This window comes from Pseudonaja textilis, chromosome 4 (assembly GCF_049901715.1).
Source record: "Pseudonaja textilis isolate UNSWEBS1 chromosome 4, rPseTex1.2, whole genome shotgun sequence".
Classification (NCBI taxonomy): Eukaryota; Metazoa; Chordata; class Lepidosauria; order Squamata; family Elapidae; genus Pseudonaja; species Pseudonaja textilis.
This window is the reverse complement of record NC_141993.1, coordinates 14,292,711-14,311,201: the sequence shown is the minus strand read 5'-3', so window position 1 is coordinate 14,311,201 and position 18,491 is coordinate 14,292,711. Positions and strand designations below refer to the sequence as shown.

The window sequence follows — 18,491 nt, the reverse complement described above, 5'->3', positions numbered from 1 at the left end:
AAGCATCTGGAAGGAGTACTATAAATGCAACACTGGTGTGCTTCTATTATGACCCACCCAAGCCAGGGAAGGGATAACTTTCCAAAGGTAAGTGCAAATCTTTCAAATAGGCAACAACCTACAGTAGCAGGATGCTTCTGCAAAGGAAGAAATGGTACAGGAAGTTATCATTCCACTTTCTTGGATTATGGTTCACATTTTAATTTTATAGTTTTTCTGTTAAAATTTAATGGTGTATACATGTTTTAATGGTGCTTTTGTTAAACAACTCAGCAATTGCAGATATATTCTAAATAAAAGTACGGGAAGATAGTCTTGAAGCATGGCTGTTAAGATACAGTATCAAATTGTCATAGTCTTTTAAGATTGAGTGTAACAGTTTAATTCAGTGTTTCTCAATTTCGGTAACAAATGTGCGGACTCCAACTCCCAGAATTCCTCATGCAACATTTTGTCCGAGGCATTCTGGGAGTTGAAGCACACACATATTAAAGTTGCAGAAGTTGAGAACCACAATATATGTTTATTGAATATAAACCCCTTTCTTCGCTTCAGCGGTTATATTATAACCATATTCGTGGATCAGCTATTCCGCCAGCCACATTGACCAAAATGGAAGTTAGAGAGTAAAAAATTTTCTCAATAGTTTTCAATAAAACATCTTAAACCGCTCTGGAAGCAAAAGCGCTAACAGGCAGAGGATCCACCCGCGCACTTTTCACCGATCAAAACCGAACCATTCTTACGGAACTCGCTCCTGATTGGGGAAAGTGCCCGTAGAAAAGCAGCAGGGAGAACCTATTAGCAGCTGCCTTTGGGGGGAGGCGTGCCCAGTCACCGCCCGAGAGCTCGCGAGCTTCCTTTCTCCGAAAAATGGCGGCTGCGGTGGGGGTGCCAGGCGCCTCCCTGAGCGTCGCCATGCCGTCTCCACCGGCTCCGGCTCCTTCTTCCCCCAACACCTCCTCGACCCCTGCTATGCCGGCCGTCCTTCCTCCTGCGGCTGTGCCGCCGCCGCCGCCTCCTGTTCCTCCCGCGCTGGCGGCGCCTTTTCCCGGTGGTCGTGCGGTCCGGCTCCACCCGGTGGTGCTGGCCTCTATCGTGGACAGCTTTGAGAGGCGCAACGAGGGTGCGGCCCGCGTTATCGGCACGTTGCTTGGTAAGGACCGCCGCGCTCTCCGCTGAGGAAGAGGCGGCCGCCGAACCCGAAGATCCGCTAGCTGCTCTCTTGGCACGCCAGGGTGTGTTGAGGAGGAAGCCCAGCGTATCCCGCGCCGAGGTCCTGGCACGAAGCAGAGAAAGGGTGGTGGGAAGGGTAGCCTGCGGAGAAGACCCGGTTCGGTCACCAGGTGCCCCGCTTGGACCTATTGCAGACGTTAGACAGGGAGCGTGTCGCCTGTTCATTTCAAAGGTGCCGCATTTCAAGCGTGCCGTGGAGCACACTTTGGAAACTGAGATTCTGGACAGGGTGTATTAAATTAATAATGTGCGTAAGTTTGAGCCAGTTTGGTGTAATGGTTAAGGCACCAGGAAACCGACTTCTAGTCCCGCTTTAGGCAGCGAAACTGGCTGGGTGACTTTGGGCCAGTCATTCTCTTAAAACTACCTCCACTGGAACCCTGGACTCTGAAAGACTTATGAACCGCAGCGCAACCCACCTCACAGGGTTGGTGTGGGGACATTAGGAGGAGAAAGCGTATTAGATATGCTTGCTTCTGGTACCTTCTACAACATGTTGGGCAGCAGTTTTTAAAGGAGGTTTAGGGAACCACATTTCATTGCCTCACTGAAAGCTGTCCATTTTAATTTGTACCAATTATTGTAAGATAAAATCCTCATGCCTCTCCTGTTTTCCCCACAAAAACCACCCCGCTGTGAGGTGGGTTGGACTGAGAATGACTGACCCAAAGTCATTCAGTTGGCTTTCATGGCTAAGGCAGGACTTGGATCTCATGGTCTCCTGTGAGACTATTTTTGTAGCATTTAATGTAGTATGTTAGAATTTTTCATGTGATTATTTGGTTAAAAGGCAACTTAGTGTTCACAGCCTCAAATTAAAAGTGGGGAGATTATATTTCTAAGAAAAATATTATTTGAAGTGAATCTTTATATTTTGTAGTTTTGTTACAGCATTGGGTTATTTATCCTATGGCACATTCATATCATGTTTCAGTAAAAACATAAGAGATAAAAATACAAAATATGAAATACAAAAATATGGGTTAAGCATTGGGTTAAGTTGATGCCTTTTCTTTTCCTACATAAAATACTAGACATGAATTTCATTGTTCCATTCATTTTTTCAGTCAAAGTAGATGGGAATTAAAGCTAGCCCTGATATGCATTTTCTAAATAGGAACAAAATATTAGATTTGAAGAAGTAAAATGAAACCAGGATGCTTCTTTGATTTCCAGCCATGCTATCTTTATTTACATGCACATTTCTTAGCTACAGCATCTAAAAGTTCTTAAGTACATTAAAGAACTTAGATAGAAGCCAGTTCAGTTGCAGAACATAGTTTCTGAAATGTATTCTTTTTGTAACTTGCTGAGAGCAAACAGCCTCGTTTTCATTCTTCTCAGACTTCACCCATAGGCTTAACACACACTTATACATCAAGATTGTTGTAATATCACTATAAAATCATTCTCTTCTGCATATTGTAAAGAGGTTGAACTTGAAGGGGTTCAAGTTGTGCTGTATTGTACTTCTCAGCATATATAAATCTCATGTTATCTTCAGTTACAAGTTCTTCCTTGGATGTTCCTAGGCCTTTGCTTGGGAAGAATTTTTCTTAGGAAAAAATTTTTTCTCTCACTTTGTAGGCACAGTTGACAAATATTCTGTAGAGGTCACCAACTGCTTCTCAGTACCTCATAATGAATCAGAAGATGAGGTGAGTATGTGTTATTTTGATCACAGTGTTAACTTTGCCAGTAGCTTAAATGCATGTAAGAAGATACTTTTAGGAAGGTACCAAAATCAGAGAATTGGTTTAAGTTTTTGTAATTCTTTGACTTACATTTCAGAAACCTAAAATTGGGTCTTTCTCCCCTTTTTAACTGGTAAACTATCATAATAAAAAGGTTGCCCTGATAGACTCGTCCCATCAGAAAAAACACTTTATCACAATTAACAGTTTTCTTGGTATTATTGCTGAAAAGGGATATCCTAAATTGTAATGCAAATGCTTAGGTGTGACACTTTTAACAGAATATTTTTTTAATTTCAAATTCAATTTCAACTACCGAGACAATAAAAAACAAAAATTACAAACAAGAGAAAAAGAAAAAAAAATAGAGTGCCCAACACATGTAAAATCAACACTCAACCTACAACACTGAGTGTTGAAAAATATATCTCAAATAGTTCTAGTGTCAGGATCGGCCCTAATTAAATCATGAGCCTTGAGTCTTCAAAAAACTTCAAAGAATTCATTAGGAGCGACATACTGGCATGACCTATATGAGGCTGATTCTGGCATGTGTAATTACAGTTACCTGTGACCGTGTTTCAGACTATTGGTATAGTCTGAAACTCCCAAAGGTGCTTTTTCAAGAGACAAATGGACTTTCTGTTTTTTCTTTGAAAACATTTTCCTTCTCATTCAAGAAGCTTCTTCAGCTCTGACTGGATGGTGGGGAATGGGAGGATTTATACTCCTTGCAAACAGCTGGTCATATGCATTCTTTTAGCAGGTCATTAAGGTCACCTGGAGGTTTATTTGTCATCAGGGTCACCTGAGTAATGCAAATGGGTGTGGAGCCTTCTTGGAACTATTGAAATGACTGTGTTGTAGATTGGACAATGTCATATCCCTCTCCCTCTGTTGAGAGAGGGCTGTTCAGTTTTGACATAGATGGCCTCTTTAACACTCTTTCAAAATAGTGGTCCTCTCTGTCCAGAATATGATTTTGTTGTCTTCAAAAGAGAGGCCTGTGTCTTTTAAATGAAGGTGGACTACAGAATCTAATCCTGATGTGTCTGTTCTCCTATGTTGTACCATGCATTTATGAAGTGGTTATTTCGTTTCCCCAATATACAGATCTGCACATGGCTCACTGCATTATACTGCATATATACCACGTTGTTCAGTTTCTGCCTGGGTCTTTTATCCTTGGGAGTGGACAAGCTTATGTCCTAATGTATTCTTGGGTTTGAAGTGTGTACGTATGTTATGTTGGCTGAAGATCCTCCTGAGCTTTTCCAATATGCTTGCAATGTATTGAATGACAATGTTGCTTTGTTTATTGTTCTCATCATTGTGTCAAGTAGTAGATTTATGAAATGCCTTACTGAAGTCCAAGTAAATTATATCCACAGGATTCCTCTGGTCCGCTAATATTGCCACTTTGTTAAAGAATGCAATAAGATTTGTTTGTCATGTTTTTGACAAACCCATGTTGGCTTTTGGTTATAACTTTGTTTCCCTCTAGGTGTTTGCTGATTTGTTGCTTGATTATCTTTTCCTGAATCTTCCCAGGGAGTGAGGTCAGGCTGATAGGTCTGCAGTTTCCTAGATCTATTTTTTTCCTTTTTTGAAGATGGGAACTAATCTGCTCTTTTCCAATCCTCTGATACTTCCCTAATGCTCCAGGATCTTTGACAGATATAGTTCATTGATTCTGAGATCCTGTCTGCCAGTTCCTTCAGAACCTTGGGGTATATTCAGATTAACAGATTAACAGAGTTGGAAGGGACCTGGTAGAGTCCAACCCCCCTGCCCAAGCAGGAGACCCTACACCGTTTCTGACAAATGGCAGTCCAGTCTCTTTTTGAAAGCTTCCAGTGATGAAGCTTGTTGAGGTATTCCCCATTAGGAGAATGAGTGCACTCAGGGAAATGTACTGAGAGTGATGTTGAATAACATACAACAAGCACACAGATATGCTGAATAGTAAAATGTAGGTTTTACTTCCAGTAAATGGGTAAACAAAGTCCAACAAACGGTCCAAATCATACACGGTTAAAGCAGTTAGTATCAGTCCAGGGATAATCCAAAAACAAAGTCCAGTATCATAAACAAAGTTCAGTAAACAGAGTTTCTAACAGTTTGCAAGACTCACAGCAATCCAAGCAGAATGACGATCAGGCAAAAGGCTAAAGGGAAATGCAAGAAGAGAACAAACCAGGTTTCTGGCTCCATCTTATGGCCATTGGAGGAACCTCAGCCAATCACAATTACAGCATTCTCTTAAAGATACAACAGTATTAAATGACTATCCTGGTTTATATTTTGCCAACCCAACTGTTAGGTGACTATCATTCCTAACGAAGCTCCCACAACTTCTGAAGGCAAGCTGTTCCATTGGTTGATTGCTTTCACTATCAGAACTTTTCTCCTTATTTCTAGGCTGAATCTCTCCTTGCTCAGTTTCCATCCATTATTGGCCTTCAGGTACTTTGGAAAATAGCCAGACCCTTTTAGGAATAACAAGGTTACCTAACGTAGTTTGGGTAAAATAATATATATAAACTATGATTGTAAGTTTAAGTGTGTGTCACTTTAAACTGCAAAGCATGTAATTTTGGGTGCGATGTGAAACCGCCATAAGAGGGAGCAAGAGAACCTGACGATTGCTGACGATTGCTGGTTTGATGGATTGATGGTTTGTTAACTGCGTGTTTCCCTACTGCTGAGTTGCTGAACGTTGGAGGAAGAAAGGAGGTTTGACTTCTTCATATCTCTACTGTGAGGAGATATATTACTGAACTGATATTTTACTGACCTCTCTTTTTCAACACTGGAATTTGCAACTGAATAATCCCCAGATGGACTGAACTAGTGAATGTTTTTGACTATGCTAAAACTCTTATTGGAATAAACTATTTAACTAGCACAGTGTATCTGTTTTACTGAGTGTAAGCTACAAAAACGTTTATCTCACATATTTTGCCTGCCTGCCTGACTGCCGTGCAGATTCTGCTAGGGTGTATCCCTAACACTGGTTATGGGCCCAGCTGCACAGTCAGACTAACCAGGATATAACAGGCTTATATAAAGTGAGAGTTAGTGTAGTTATACAATACTGTAAACAGACAGCTGTGTTTTATTAATTATAGTTTAATATCCAGAGAAAGATGGCACAAATCAATTTACCAAGTTTGTCTCTAATATCCAAACTGGATGGAACAAACTATGTTTGATGGTCTGTGAAATGCAGCCTACTTCTACGCAGAGAAGGTTTGTGGAGTATAATTCAAAACCCACCAGAGGTAGATGCTTGGGATCCGGAGGATGAAGATGATGCCCAGAAAATACAAGAATATAAACTGAAGAATGAGCAAGCTCTCTGTATAATAGGACTGACACTCTGTGACCAGCAGCTTGTCCATATTCGTGGAGAAGAAACAGCTGCGAAATGTTGGGAGAATTTAAGGAAGATTTATGTTCGAGACAGTGTAGGAGCACATATAAATCTTACACGGAAGCTGTTCAGAACACATCTTCAAAAGAATGGAGACATGTTGACTCATATAAACACTATGAAGAGGATTTTTCAGGAACTGCATGAAAAAGAACTTATCTTCACTGAACTACATCAGGTTTATATAATTTTGTCTTCGTTAGATGAGAGCTATGACGACTATATAACTTCGCTGGAAGTACTGCCAAAAGATAACCTCACATTAACTGACATCACTGGCAGATTAATTGAAGAAGCCAGGAGAAGGCTCGAAAGGGATCAACTGAGGGAACAACCACAAGAAGATAAATTATCTTCGTCAGCCTACACAATTAGAAAATGTTTTAATTGTGGAAGAAAAGGACATTTGGCTAGATTCTGCAAGAAAGAAAAACACCACAATGTCAGCCAGAATGCAAAAAGGCATCAGAAGGATAAAAAATGCTTAGAGTTAGCCATGTATAGCAACGAAACTGTGAACAATAATAATTTTTGGGTGGTAGATAGTGGAGCATCGCACTGCATAACGAAAGATAAGAAAAGATTTATTAAGATGTCCATGAGTTCACAGCAAATTTTCCAGCTAATGGCTGGAAAATGAAAGCAAAAGGTGAAGGTACTGCATATTGTTCTTGCATTAAAAAAAAATGTAAAAATGTTATATGTACCACAACTTAAGTTTAATTTGCTTTCGGTTAGAGTTTTGATTAAACTAGGTTATGTAGTTACCTTTAGGGGAGAAAACTGCATAATAGAAAAAGAAGGTAAAAAAGTGACTGCAACTTTAAAAGGTGAATTGTATGTGTTAAATGATCATCAATTAGAGATGGCTAACACAGTGTATAATAACGTTAAACCTCATGATGAATGCATACATTTGTTACACAGACGTTTAGGGCATATAAATTTTAAAATGCTCAAGCAAACGGTTGAACTGTCTGATGGTATAAAACTGAAGCCTTGCAGTAAGTATTTGCACTGCAATGCTTGCAGTCAAGAAAAAAGCAAGATAATACCAGCAAATAGAATTAATGGATTTAAAACTAAAGAGCCTCTAGAGGTCGTATTTGCTGATATTATAGGTCCTAAAAAACCAAGTGTGGGAGGTGCTCATTATATATTAAGTATAATGGATCATTATTCTAGATATGGTTTCTGCTATTTAATGAAGAGTAAAACGGAAACATATCAGAATTTCTTTAATTGGTTGAAGTTTGCAGAAAGAAAAACTAAAAGGAAACTAGTAACTCTTGTTACTGATAATGGTACAGAATTTATAAATAATACATTCCAAAATAGACTGAAGATGGCAGGTGTAGAACATAAAAAGTCTGCACCATATAGGCCACAACGTAATTCTTTTATAGAAAGACGAGACCAAACAATACAGGCAATCGCTCCTACTATGTTGTCGGATTCAGGATTACCTGAAACTTTGTGGGGAGAAGCAATAATATGTGGTAATCATATATTGAATAATGTTAACTCAACAACAGGTGAATTACCATTCACACGGTGGCATGGTAGAAAACCTGACCTAAGCTACATGCACACATTTGGAGCACCAGCATGGGTGCATATTCCTACACAACTGAGACATAAGGGGCAGCATAGGGCTAAAAGGTTCTAAAGTTCCCTAAAAGAAAGGGAAAAAATAAGATGAAAAATCGATACAATGCCAGAAAGCAACAGAAAAGAGAAACACAACAGAGAGGGAAGATTCAAAAAGTGGAATTTGAGAGATGGGGGGGCAAAAAGATCAGAATTGATAAGAAAGGAAGGGAAAAAGGAAAGAGAAGCCATAAAGTTTAAAACAAGATGAAAAAAAAAAGGCTTTTTTCAGAGACAAAGGGTAAAATTTAAATTAAAAAATATATGATTCTGCAAAAATACATAAGATTGTATTGTAGATATTAGCATTTGAAATCGAGTCAGAAAATTGAAATATTATATGAGTTAATAATGTATTAAAGGGAATATATAAAATGTTTAAGAGTAAATAATAGTGTTTAATTTTCTGTGGAATGCTGTTTTGATCATACTATAAACTTAAGCTTTTCTTTATTTTTATTTTATTATCTTACTTTGCGTTAAGCAGAATCAGTATGGAAAGTATGTATTATCTTAAGTATCAAATTTAGGGGAAAGATAAAAGTTGTCATGCTTCAATCAGTGATTACAGGAGAAATATTGTATTGGAAAGAAAAGATAAATAGATAATTGAAGAAAACAGACAAAAGATACAAGTATAATTATTTAAAATGAGATGAAATAAATATAATAGAATTATGAGAGTGAATAGAGAAGAGAAAATATATAGAAAATATGGAATGTTAATTAAGATATGAGGTAGTGTATTGAGTGAGTATGAACTTGATTTATGTCTGTATAAAAAGAGGTAATCCGGGGTAAGCCACTTTCCCAAAAGAAGTTTTAGGTATTTATGTTTTGTGTTTTGTATGTCCATGTTTGAAATCTTAGAAGAATGTAAGAAGACTGTTGGAAGAGAATAATGAAATTGTAAATAAGACAGATGGATATAAAGAATGTATACAATCTAAAGTAAAAGAAATATAACTTGAATAATAGAAGGAAAGGGAGGCAAATATATATATTAAATTGTGCTTGTATGGAAATGTGATAATTTGGAATTATTCTGTCTTTAAATAAGGTGTTTTACTGAGGTGTTTTATTGATTTTCTCAGAAAAGATTTCTTATGTTATTACATTCTATGCTTTGTTTGTGTATTGTTTTGTAAAACTTAATAAAATTTGTTTTAAAAAAAAGGCACCAGGTCTTATTTTTCCCAATTTTTTCCTGTACCGGGGAAGGGTGGGAATGGCAACCTGCCCCTCCTGCTTAGCGCCTCCATGGCCTCACTAAAAAGCTGATCTGTGCCACTTTCAGATCCTGAACATCCTCTGCAAAACAGCCTGCATGTCTTAGGTAAACAGCTCCGCAAAACAAAATAAGCTGTTTAGCAAAGACATGCAGGCTCAGCTCAGCTGTTTTGAGGAGGATGTTCAGGTTCTGAAAAAGGCAGTAGCTCCGCTGATCTGAGCCTGCATGTCTTCTCTGAACAGCATTTTCCTGCCGAGCCTTCAGTGTTGCAATCCTGGGATATGCTGAAGGCTTGAGGGGGAGCCTTACAGTAGAAGCAAAGAGCAGCCTGTCCCCTTTCTCTGTGTGAGAGAGACAGAAAGAGAAATGACGGAGGGGAGTAACAAGAATTGCAGGCAATGTCTCGAGCGTTGTCCCGAAGCCTCCCTGCTGCTTGATTTGGGGTGGATGGCTGAGGTGGGGAGGCTTCGGGACGATGCTCAGGACTGCCCAGCCAAGGACAGCACCCTTCTAGCTCCTACCCCCCTGACAAAGGCAAAGCAGAAGCAGGTGGGGGCCGCGTGGGGCTCCTCTAATGGCCTCCCCACTCTTGGCGCTGTGCAAGCCCCGGAGCAGCGCCACAAAGCTGGGGGTATACCAGGATTGCAATGCTGAAGGCTCAGGATGGAGCCTTTCTGGCGACTGGCAGGAAAATGGGGAGGGTTTTTTTCCTGCCTGTACTTCTGAAGCCTCCCCGCTGTTTAGTTTGGGACAGACTGCTGCGTGGCTCACTCAAGTTTCAGGCTTTCTGCCTCCTTGCAGGAAACATCTCCAGGCACCTGGAGAGACAGAACTCCCGGCCCTCACTGGATCAACTGATCTGCAGGCTGCAGTTAAGGGGTCAAGGTGACTGGGGAAGGGAAGGACTGCTTCCTGGGCATGTGATGCCCAGCCCTTCACTAGGACTTATTTTGGGGGTAGGTTTTATATTAGCCCCCCAAAAAAAAAATCAGGGGAGGGCTTGCTTTTGGGTTAGGTCATATTTTGGGGAAACATAAGTATATGTCAAGTTTTGCATCTATGTGTCAGATCTGTCACCAAACCACTTCAGCCCTGTTTTGCTTTGCTTTGCTTTGCTGATATTGCAATAAAATGTGGGGAGGGGATGGGGAGATAGGGAGGGGGGAGGACAAAAAACGGGAGGACAGAGGGCCATCCAGAGACAACATAATCCAATGACACAATCCTGGGAATGGAATGTGAAATGCCCATTCAGAGAGGTGCCAAAATGTGGAACTGCTACTAAAACGCCTAATTGGAACCTCATTAGACCTCACCAAGAGGAAAAGCTCCGGGAGAAGGCAAAATTACTGGGGTTATGCGGGAAATTCTCAGATTTGGTTTTGCTATGTTGTATCCACTTGGCTTCAGTAAAGAATACTTTTCACCACAAATGAAGTCGAGGGTCTTTCTTTACTGATTATCCAAACTGGGAAAGGCCTGACTCTAAGTGTTGTCAGGAAGTCTCAACTTAGAACCGTTTGAAGTTAAGATGGTACAGAAAAATATCTAGTCCTCTCACTTATGACCAGCCCTCACACCTATAACTATTGCACCACACCCATATTCACGTGCTTGGAATTTGGCTGTTTAGCAACTGCTCGCATTTGTGACCGATTGCAGTGCCCTGCAGTCATGTGATCATAATTTGTGACTGATTTTGCCAGTTTCGGCAAAAATCTCAGAAGAATGGAAGAACTTAATAACTGTGGATTTGCTTAATGACCATGTAAATGGTCGTAATATTGGTCTGATTTGACTGAATGACTACAATGACTTATGAGGAAAATTCTGGTCCCAATTGTGGTTATACTGTAAGCCAAGGACTACCTGTACATATCATGATTTCCATATATGCTAAAGTATATCTTATGTATTCATTTTGTGCGTTTGCTTCTTCTACTGAGCATGGAGCTACAGAGAAATAGTTACTGTACTTATGTTAAAAAAATAATACACGGAGTGAATGGCAGGCATTAGGTTTACTCTTAATCAATTTTCCCCATTTAATCAATTGGAATGAACAGCAGTTACTTGTTTATTGACATAATGGGCCTTGGAGGGTACTCTTATTTTCTTTACAATCAAACTTTGTTAAAGATGAAAAAATGAATGTTTTTTATCCTAAATTCATGAAGCCATATAAGTATCTTTATAAAGGAATTCAGGAAGACAAACACTGTGAATTTTTTTTTTTTTTTGCATCAGAGATAAGTTATCAATCAAAGACAAGTACTTTCCAAATTCAGAGTGGTGAGTTTATTCTCAGGTTAACAGGTTTAAAGTAGATAAGAAGTTTGGAAAGGTCCTCTGGCTATCAGTGAATTAATGTGAATATTGCAGAATATTGAATTTTGTTCACTTTCAGGTTGCAGTGGACATGGAATTTGCCAAGAATATGTATGAATTGCACAAGAAAGTGTCTCCTAGTGAAATTATTCTGGGATGGTAAGTCTTCATTCTACCAAAACTTGTCTATCCAGCTTTTTGAAAAAGAGGATTATCTTTACTTAATAGAGTGCCATAAAATAACAATTCTTTAAACAATTACCGTATTTTTCGGACTATAAGACGCACCAGACCATAAGACACACCTAGGTTTAGAGGAGGAAAAAAAAAATTTTTTTTGCCTCCGTGCGTCTCATTTTTGCCCTCCGGAGGCCTTTGCGGGTCCTGTTTTTGCCCTCCCTGGCATCGAGGAGGCCAAAAACAGGATGTGCGGAGGGTTTGGGAGGCCAAAAACAGAACGTTCGCTCTATAAGCTTAACGCACAGACATTTCCGCCCACTTAAATTTTTTTTTGGGGGGGAGTACATCTTATAGTCCAAAAAATACGGTACATCAACGTTGTCTTGATACCAACAACCAACAGTGTTGGTCTTGATAACAATACACCTCCATTTTTATAGAATTTTGGAAAATAGTTTGGCTCTCTTTAATAGGATAAACTTTGACTGTATTCTCCCCCCCCTCCCCCCCAAATTTAGGGATGATTGCTTGATTGCTCCTTAAAGTTGATATTTTTTTCCATATTCACTGAACGTTTGTGGCATATTGCTTTGATCATGCTATTTGTTGTTAATAGATCCACAAACAATTTAATCCTTGGAGTATCCAGGGATAAAACTGTATAATCACACAAGTTTCTAATTGATTTAAAATAGTGTCACAAAACTTTTTGAGATGATAGATTCTCAGAATCTGTAAAAAAAAGTCTTCAGCAGATAGCATGAACTTGTGCATTTTCTTTTATATTTGTAACATTGCAAATTTGAAAGTATTGTTTTAAATATCATTTTAGCCACCGTCCACTTTCATTTTTTTCTGCTTCAGATTCTGATGTGCAGTATATCCTTTATTTAATATATTTATATGGCAGCCCAACTCACCCATAGTAGCTTATAATATTAAAATCCCACAAGGTAAAAATCCCTTAACATCCTCTCTTATCTTCATGGGGGTATGGCAACAACAGGCAGAACCAACACCAACCACTTGATCAGTTCCATGTTGCCTTGGGGTCCCAGGCCACTGACCATGTCTCAAGGGCCTTCCAGAGGAGTATCAAAGTGGGGGCCAATCTTATCTTTAGGGGAATGATATTCCAAAGGGAGGGGGCCACTAGAGAATGCCTCATTTCCTGGGTGTCACTAGATGTGATTCCCTAATAGATGAGAGTAAGAAATGGTTGTTCAGATAATCTGGCCCCAAGCCATATAAGGTGATAATCAGAATCTTGATCTGTACTCAAAAGCAAATTGGTAACCAATATGGTTTCCACAAAAGAGGTAACATAAACTGCTGCATTTTGAGCCATCTGAAGGTTCCAAATACTATTTGGCACAACCCCATATAGAGTACATTACAGTAGTCCCTACAAGAGGTGAGTAGGGCATGGGCGACTGTGAGAAGGACATGAAAGGGGGTAAATAGTACACAACTTGCCATTGTGCAGGACTACTATGTACTCTTGAGTTAGAGCTGCCAGTCCAGGAGAACCTCCATATTATGTACTGGGTCTGCCTGGGGCAGTGCAATCCTATCCACAACCAAAAACAGTAATTAAAAATTCCTTTGTTAATTTGCAAAAGATTACTGAAATCTCAGGTAACTTTGTATCAGATTTATATTTCATTAGTTTTGTCCATTCTGAGAAGAGATATTGGTAATATTTACCTTTCTGATAGTATTGGATAAAACTTATATTGTAGTATATAAAATAACTTCAAATAAAAAGGCAAGATAATAACATATACTTTATGGATACACCAGTAGCAATATATTAGTCTATATTTTTAACATAGCAACTTTTAAATGTTCTGTGTTGAATTAATGTATTCGCTATATGCAAATATTGTCTTAAGCCGATTTTATTTTTGCAGGTATGCAACTGGACATGATATCACAGAACACTCTGTTTTAATCCATGAATATTACAGTCGGGAAGCTCACAATCCAATTCACTTAACTGTGGACACCAGTTTGCAAAATGGACGTATGAGCATTAAGGCATATGTCAGGTACTTGCAAAAACAATTCATCTGCATTTTGCTCGAAAGAAACAAAAGTAAAAAAATAAAGTTTTATAGTCTATAAAAGGAAAGTGTGAACTTTATCCCATCCTACTTTTTAACGTTACAGTAGAACACTAGATGGATATCAGATTGCAAAAATAACATTAAAAGAATAAATTGAGATTCCAATGTTTTGAGAAGCTCCTGCTGTTTTTCTCTTATGACATTCTGGCAGTTATGTACATGTAGGGCATATATATGGTCACTTATGTATTTTTCAGAACCAGTATTTTAATAAGAGTTGAAAGCAACTCTTATGTATCAAGGCTTATTTGGAATATACATGCTAAGAAAAATTGTCTCTCTTTTAGTACTACAATGGGAGTTCCTGGTAAGACTATGGGGGTAATGTTTACTCCTCTCACTGTGAAGTATGCCTATTATGATACAGAGCGGATAGGAGGTAAGCATTATATTATTGATGGATTTAGTGCTGCTGCTTTTGTCCTGATGATTAGCATAACCAAGAAATGAAACCTAGTGAGTGGCTAGATCTTTTGACACTCAAAGAGTGTCAGAAATTCAGAAAATGCCTTGATTTTGCTGGGGTATCATATAACCCTACCCACAGACGAAAAAGGCCTTTTGTGGACCGCTTTTCTGGACTTTTCTCTTGGCTTCACTCTCTGGACCCTCTGGAAGTTGCGTAAGAGGGCTTGCTCTTTTGGGTTTTCTGGAGCATCAAAAAAATTGCATGAGAAACCCACTCCCTGCAAACCCCCCATGGACTGTATGAGAGCAAGGTCTCTTTGTACAACTTCCAGAGGCTTGGCATATCACCAGAACTAATGGCATAGTGTGTTATAGTGTGACATAGTGATTAGACTCGGTTTTCTGTGATTGGTTATACATTCTGTGCAATAAAGTTAAATGTCAGTGCTTTGAAATAAAGCTTAGAGGAGCTAAAGCTGCATCTTCATGGCAGAGGAGAAGAAATAAGAAATACTGTTCCTGACAGAAATATCATGTGCTTATCTTTTAGTCCTTTTTATTAAATTTATTAAATATCGACTTATTCTACTAAAATGTATGTTCAGTTATTTCCAATTGGAAATTGTTGGGCTTAGCAATTACCTGGGTGCAAACCACGACCAAGATAAGAATCAAATCTATTTTAAGCCAGTATGGCCTTATCTGGCTGGATAACACAATGAACGACTGTCTCTTTCCTCTTCTGGAAAATCTACAAGCTGATTTTACTTACAGCACTCTACTAGGTAGCATTTTGAAGAGGAAAACAACAGGAAAGTTTCCAAATGATTGAATTTTGCATATTCCTCTAACAAACTACCATAGAGCATCCACTGTATTATTATATTGTTTTAGTTTATTACAGACATAGATCAAAATGTATACCATCCAGTATAACAATTCTGTTTGCAGTAGAAATAGAGCATACAAACTACTATATAACAAACTATTTCTATAGCACTGAATTTGGCCATTTTTCAGATGACAGGCCTGGTTATTTAATAGGATGTACATAATTGCCCATTGAGAACAGCCTGAATAATTTAAGATTAGAAGAGTGATTAGCTCTGCCCTCTGAGAATGATTAATAGGGCATTTAAGAAGTACATGTACAACTGTCTCAATTTCAGCATTTGCATAAGCAGTCGTGGTTGGAGATATTGTTAAAGATTCCTATCATTACCATAGAGGGCAAAGTGTCTAAGCATGGCATTGTCAGTACCTTTCTAGTGAGGGCACACTGTCTATGATAAAAAATATTTGGCAGTGATAGGATAAGTAACAAGGCTCCCCTCAGTTTTCTTTCTTCCAGATTAAGCATATCCAGTTCTTTTATAGACTCCATCCCCAGTCCTTTAAAAAATCTTTGTTTATCAATGTTCTTTTTAGACTGAAGTACCTAGTATTAAAGATTAGTTGAGTTCCCATTGAAGGGTAGATTATTTTACAGTAATTATAGAAAGTTAATGGTTTACTTAAATTATTACTGTAGTATTTGTGACCATAACTGTATTTAACAGACTCATGTCTACTCTCTGTTCTCAGTTGATCTTGTCATGAAGACTTGCTTTAGCCCAAATCGAGTGATTAATTTGTCAAGTGATCTTCAGCAAGTGGGGACAGCTTCTGCTCAGATTCAGGATACCCTGAGCACAGTACTACAGTATGCAGAAGATGTGCTGGTAAATGTGCTGTGGCTAAAATATGCACTAGTAGGAAATGTGTGAAACTGTGTCTATTCATTTTTTCTGTTGATGATATATCAAAATGTTTAAAAAATAGTATCTCTCTGCTTTTTGTCTAGTCTGGAAAAGTGGCTGCTGACAACACTGTTGGTCGCTTCCTGATGGATCTTGTTAATCAAGTTCCGAAAATTTCGCCAGAGGACTTTGAGACTATGTTGAATAGCAATATCAATGTAAGTCCTTGGAGTAAACTTGTAAGTACTACTAAGTTTATGGTTGAGTGAGCTTGTAAATTGTTGTTCAAATTAGTGGTAAGTGTTAATATGCAAGCCTGCGTTACATCTCTGGTGGAATAATCTTTAATTATTACCATAAACTTTTGTCTGATTTCTTAAATTATACAATTTAGAAGTTGCTTTGGATTGATATCAATCTTTCTGATATCTTCTCTGGAGACCATGTACATTTCCTGCCTTCCAAGGAAACAGATAACAATTATGTTGGTCAATTTTTACAAGTTCCCCTTCAGTTCTCTCATCTAGATCATTAATACCCATCTAGAGTGCTTTTAAACTAGATTATTTATGCCAGTCTAGAATTGGAAGCTTTAACTGGTATGAACGAGTGGACAAAGTTACAGATTTGTTTCTAATTACTACTTGCACTGAACAATATTGTATAATGGGAAGATTCTTAAGTATATTCTTTTTTTTCCTCCTTAGGATCTGCTGATGGTAACCTATTTGGCAAATCTCACCCAATCACAGATTGCACTCAATGAAAAAATCTTAAACCTGTAATGAAAGCTTAACCATCACAAGACATCCTGAAGAAACAGTGCAATTTCTTTGCACAACCCAGACTCTGTAATTGGATTTTATTTTCTGAACTGACTGCTGAATTAATCTTTCTCATCATTTTTTTCCCTCTTCTAAGTATGGTCAGAAAGGTGATCATCATTAAAAACGATCAAGAAATTCCTAAGCTCCTCTTTTCTTGCTTGTGTATTATTAACCTAGTTCTATAAATTTGTAGGGATCCTTGCTTTTTACTAGGGAAATATATTTGAATTTGTTTTTGAAAATATTTAGCAGCTTCGAGTATGAAAGAAAGAATAATTTAATTAAAAATAATAAGATTCTCAAAAAATTTTTCCAAACTTCTACCAAAGTATGCTTATGATTTAGTTGAATATAGGGATAGTCATTGTAAAAAAAAGTTAATCTCTGTTGCATTGCTGTTTTATAAATTACTTTCTTTCAGGATAGAAACCTATTGGATTGAAGCTTACTGATAAAAAAATAATAATATGGCATAAACAAGATTTTGTTGAAGGGCAGGCAGAAGAAGAATACTTCTCAAATAACCAATGTTTCAACTGTGGTATGAATGCAGAAAGTTAACAGAGCTGTGAAAGAAATGCATTCTTGTATCACAATGCCACAACTTGCCAGCAGAAATTGTAGATATGTGCTTAGATGAAAATAACAACCTTCGTCTCAAGAAATTCCTTTAGGTAGTTGACCTGGAGAAAATGAAAGCAATGACTGTTCTGTTATAGAATTATGGTTTCAAGGAAGGAGCTCATGAAAGGGAGTTTAATCCCTTTTCTTGAGCAAGAACAGATATTCTTAAAATCAAGGATTTTCCTTTCAGTAGAAGTTTGAGAACTTGGCTATCTAGTGAGAAAGTGGGAGATGGTCTAGTGATTAATGCATGATGAAATCAGGTGATCATGATGTATATATATTTACATATGAATGACAGTTCTATTATGGATTGATGCTCCATAGATGTGCTTGGGAATTTGAGTTATAAACCAAACATTATTTCTCTACATGGCTCTTGATGTGGGTGATATAGATACTGCAATAATGCTGCCAGAATAAATAGGGGAATAGAATTGGCATCTTGATTGTAAAGATCTGATCTTGTTCAAGCTTTTTCTCTTCAGTAATATAAATGGGAGGTGCTATTTGCTGGCCCTTTCCAAAGATACTGATTGACTGTTATGGGAACAGAATCCTAAACCAGACAGTGTTTAATTTGATATGGCCTGCTTCTTTGCCTAAGCCAGGGGTGTCAAACTTCAAGGCCCGCGGACCAGATCTGGCCTGCAATGTTAGATCTGGCCTGCAGGGCTGCCCTTGAAACAGCGAAGGACCAGCTTGCAGCACCTCAGCCCGGCCCAAGCCAACTGGGCACTGATCTACAACCTGGTGGCTATCAGAGCTGGAAGGTGGTCAGCCTTAGATCCCTAGGCGCGTGTACAGGAGATGGTGAGTGTGCAGGGCCTGGCCTCCCTGGGGACTGTCTTGCTCCACAGGCTGACTGCGTTATGAGCACTTCCCTTTCATCTTTCATGTTCTATGTTATTTTCTCAATGTTGTTTGTTGCTGAAGCTGGCTAATGATCAAGTAATAATTACATTAACACAACTAAGAGCATCTGAGTTGTCACTAGTCCTGAGCTACT

At 38.5% G+C, this 18,491-nt stretch overlaps 1 protein-coding gene across 1 annotated transcript; it reads left to right on the top strand.

Annotated features, from left to right (window-relative positions):
* The first annotated feature begins 860 nt into the window (after nucleotides 1-860).
* Nucleotides 861-16,993, top strand: EIF3F (eukaryotic translation initiation factor 3 subunit F). The gene is made up of 8 exons (XM_026711039.2): nucleotides 861-1,156; nucleotides 2,824-2,894; nucleotides 11,655-11,734; nucleotides 13,669-13,806; nucleotides 14,172-14,263; nucleotides 15,877-16,013; nucleotides 16,136-16,249; nucleotides 16,739-16,993. The coding sequence occupies exons 1-8, from the start codon at nucleotides 874-876 to the stop codon at nucleotides 16,814-16,816; spliced, it is 993 nt and encodes a 330-aa protein (XP_026566824.1). The 5' UTR covers nucleotides 861-873; the 3' UTR covers nucleotides 16,817-16,993.
* Nucleotides 16,994-18,491: the final 1,498 nt, after the last annotated feature.

Excerpts from the sequence above, each read along its gene's own strand:
- EIF3F (XM_026711039.2), top strand. The coding sequence starts at position 874 with ATGGCGGCTGCGGTGGGGGTGCCAGGCGCCTCCCTGAGCGTCGCCATG. Across the intron at positions 2,895-11,654 it reads ATAATGAATCAGAAGATGAG|GTTGCAGTGGACATGGAATT; the intron begins GTGAGTATGTGT and ends GTTCACTTTCAG. Across the intron at positions 16,014-16,135 it reads AGTATGCAGAAGATGTGCTG|TCTGGAAAAGTGGCTGCTGA; the intron begins GTAAATGTGCTG and ends CTTTTTGTCTAG.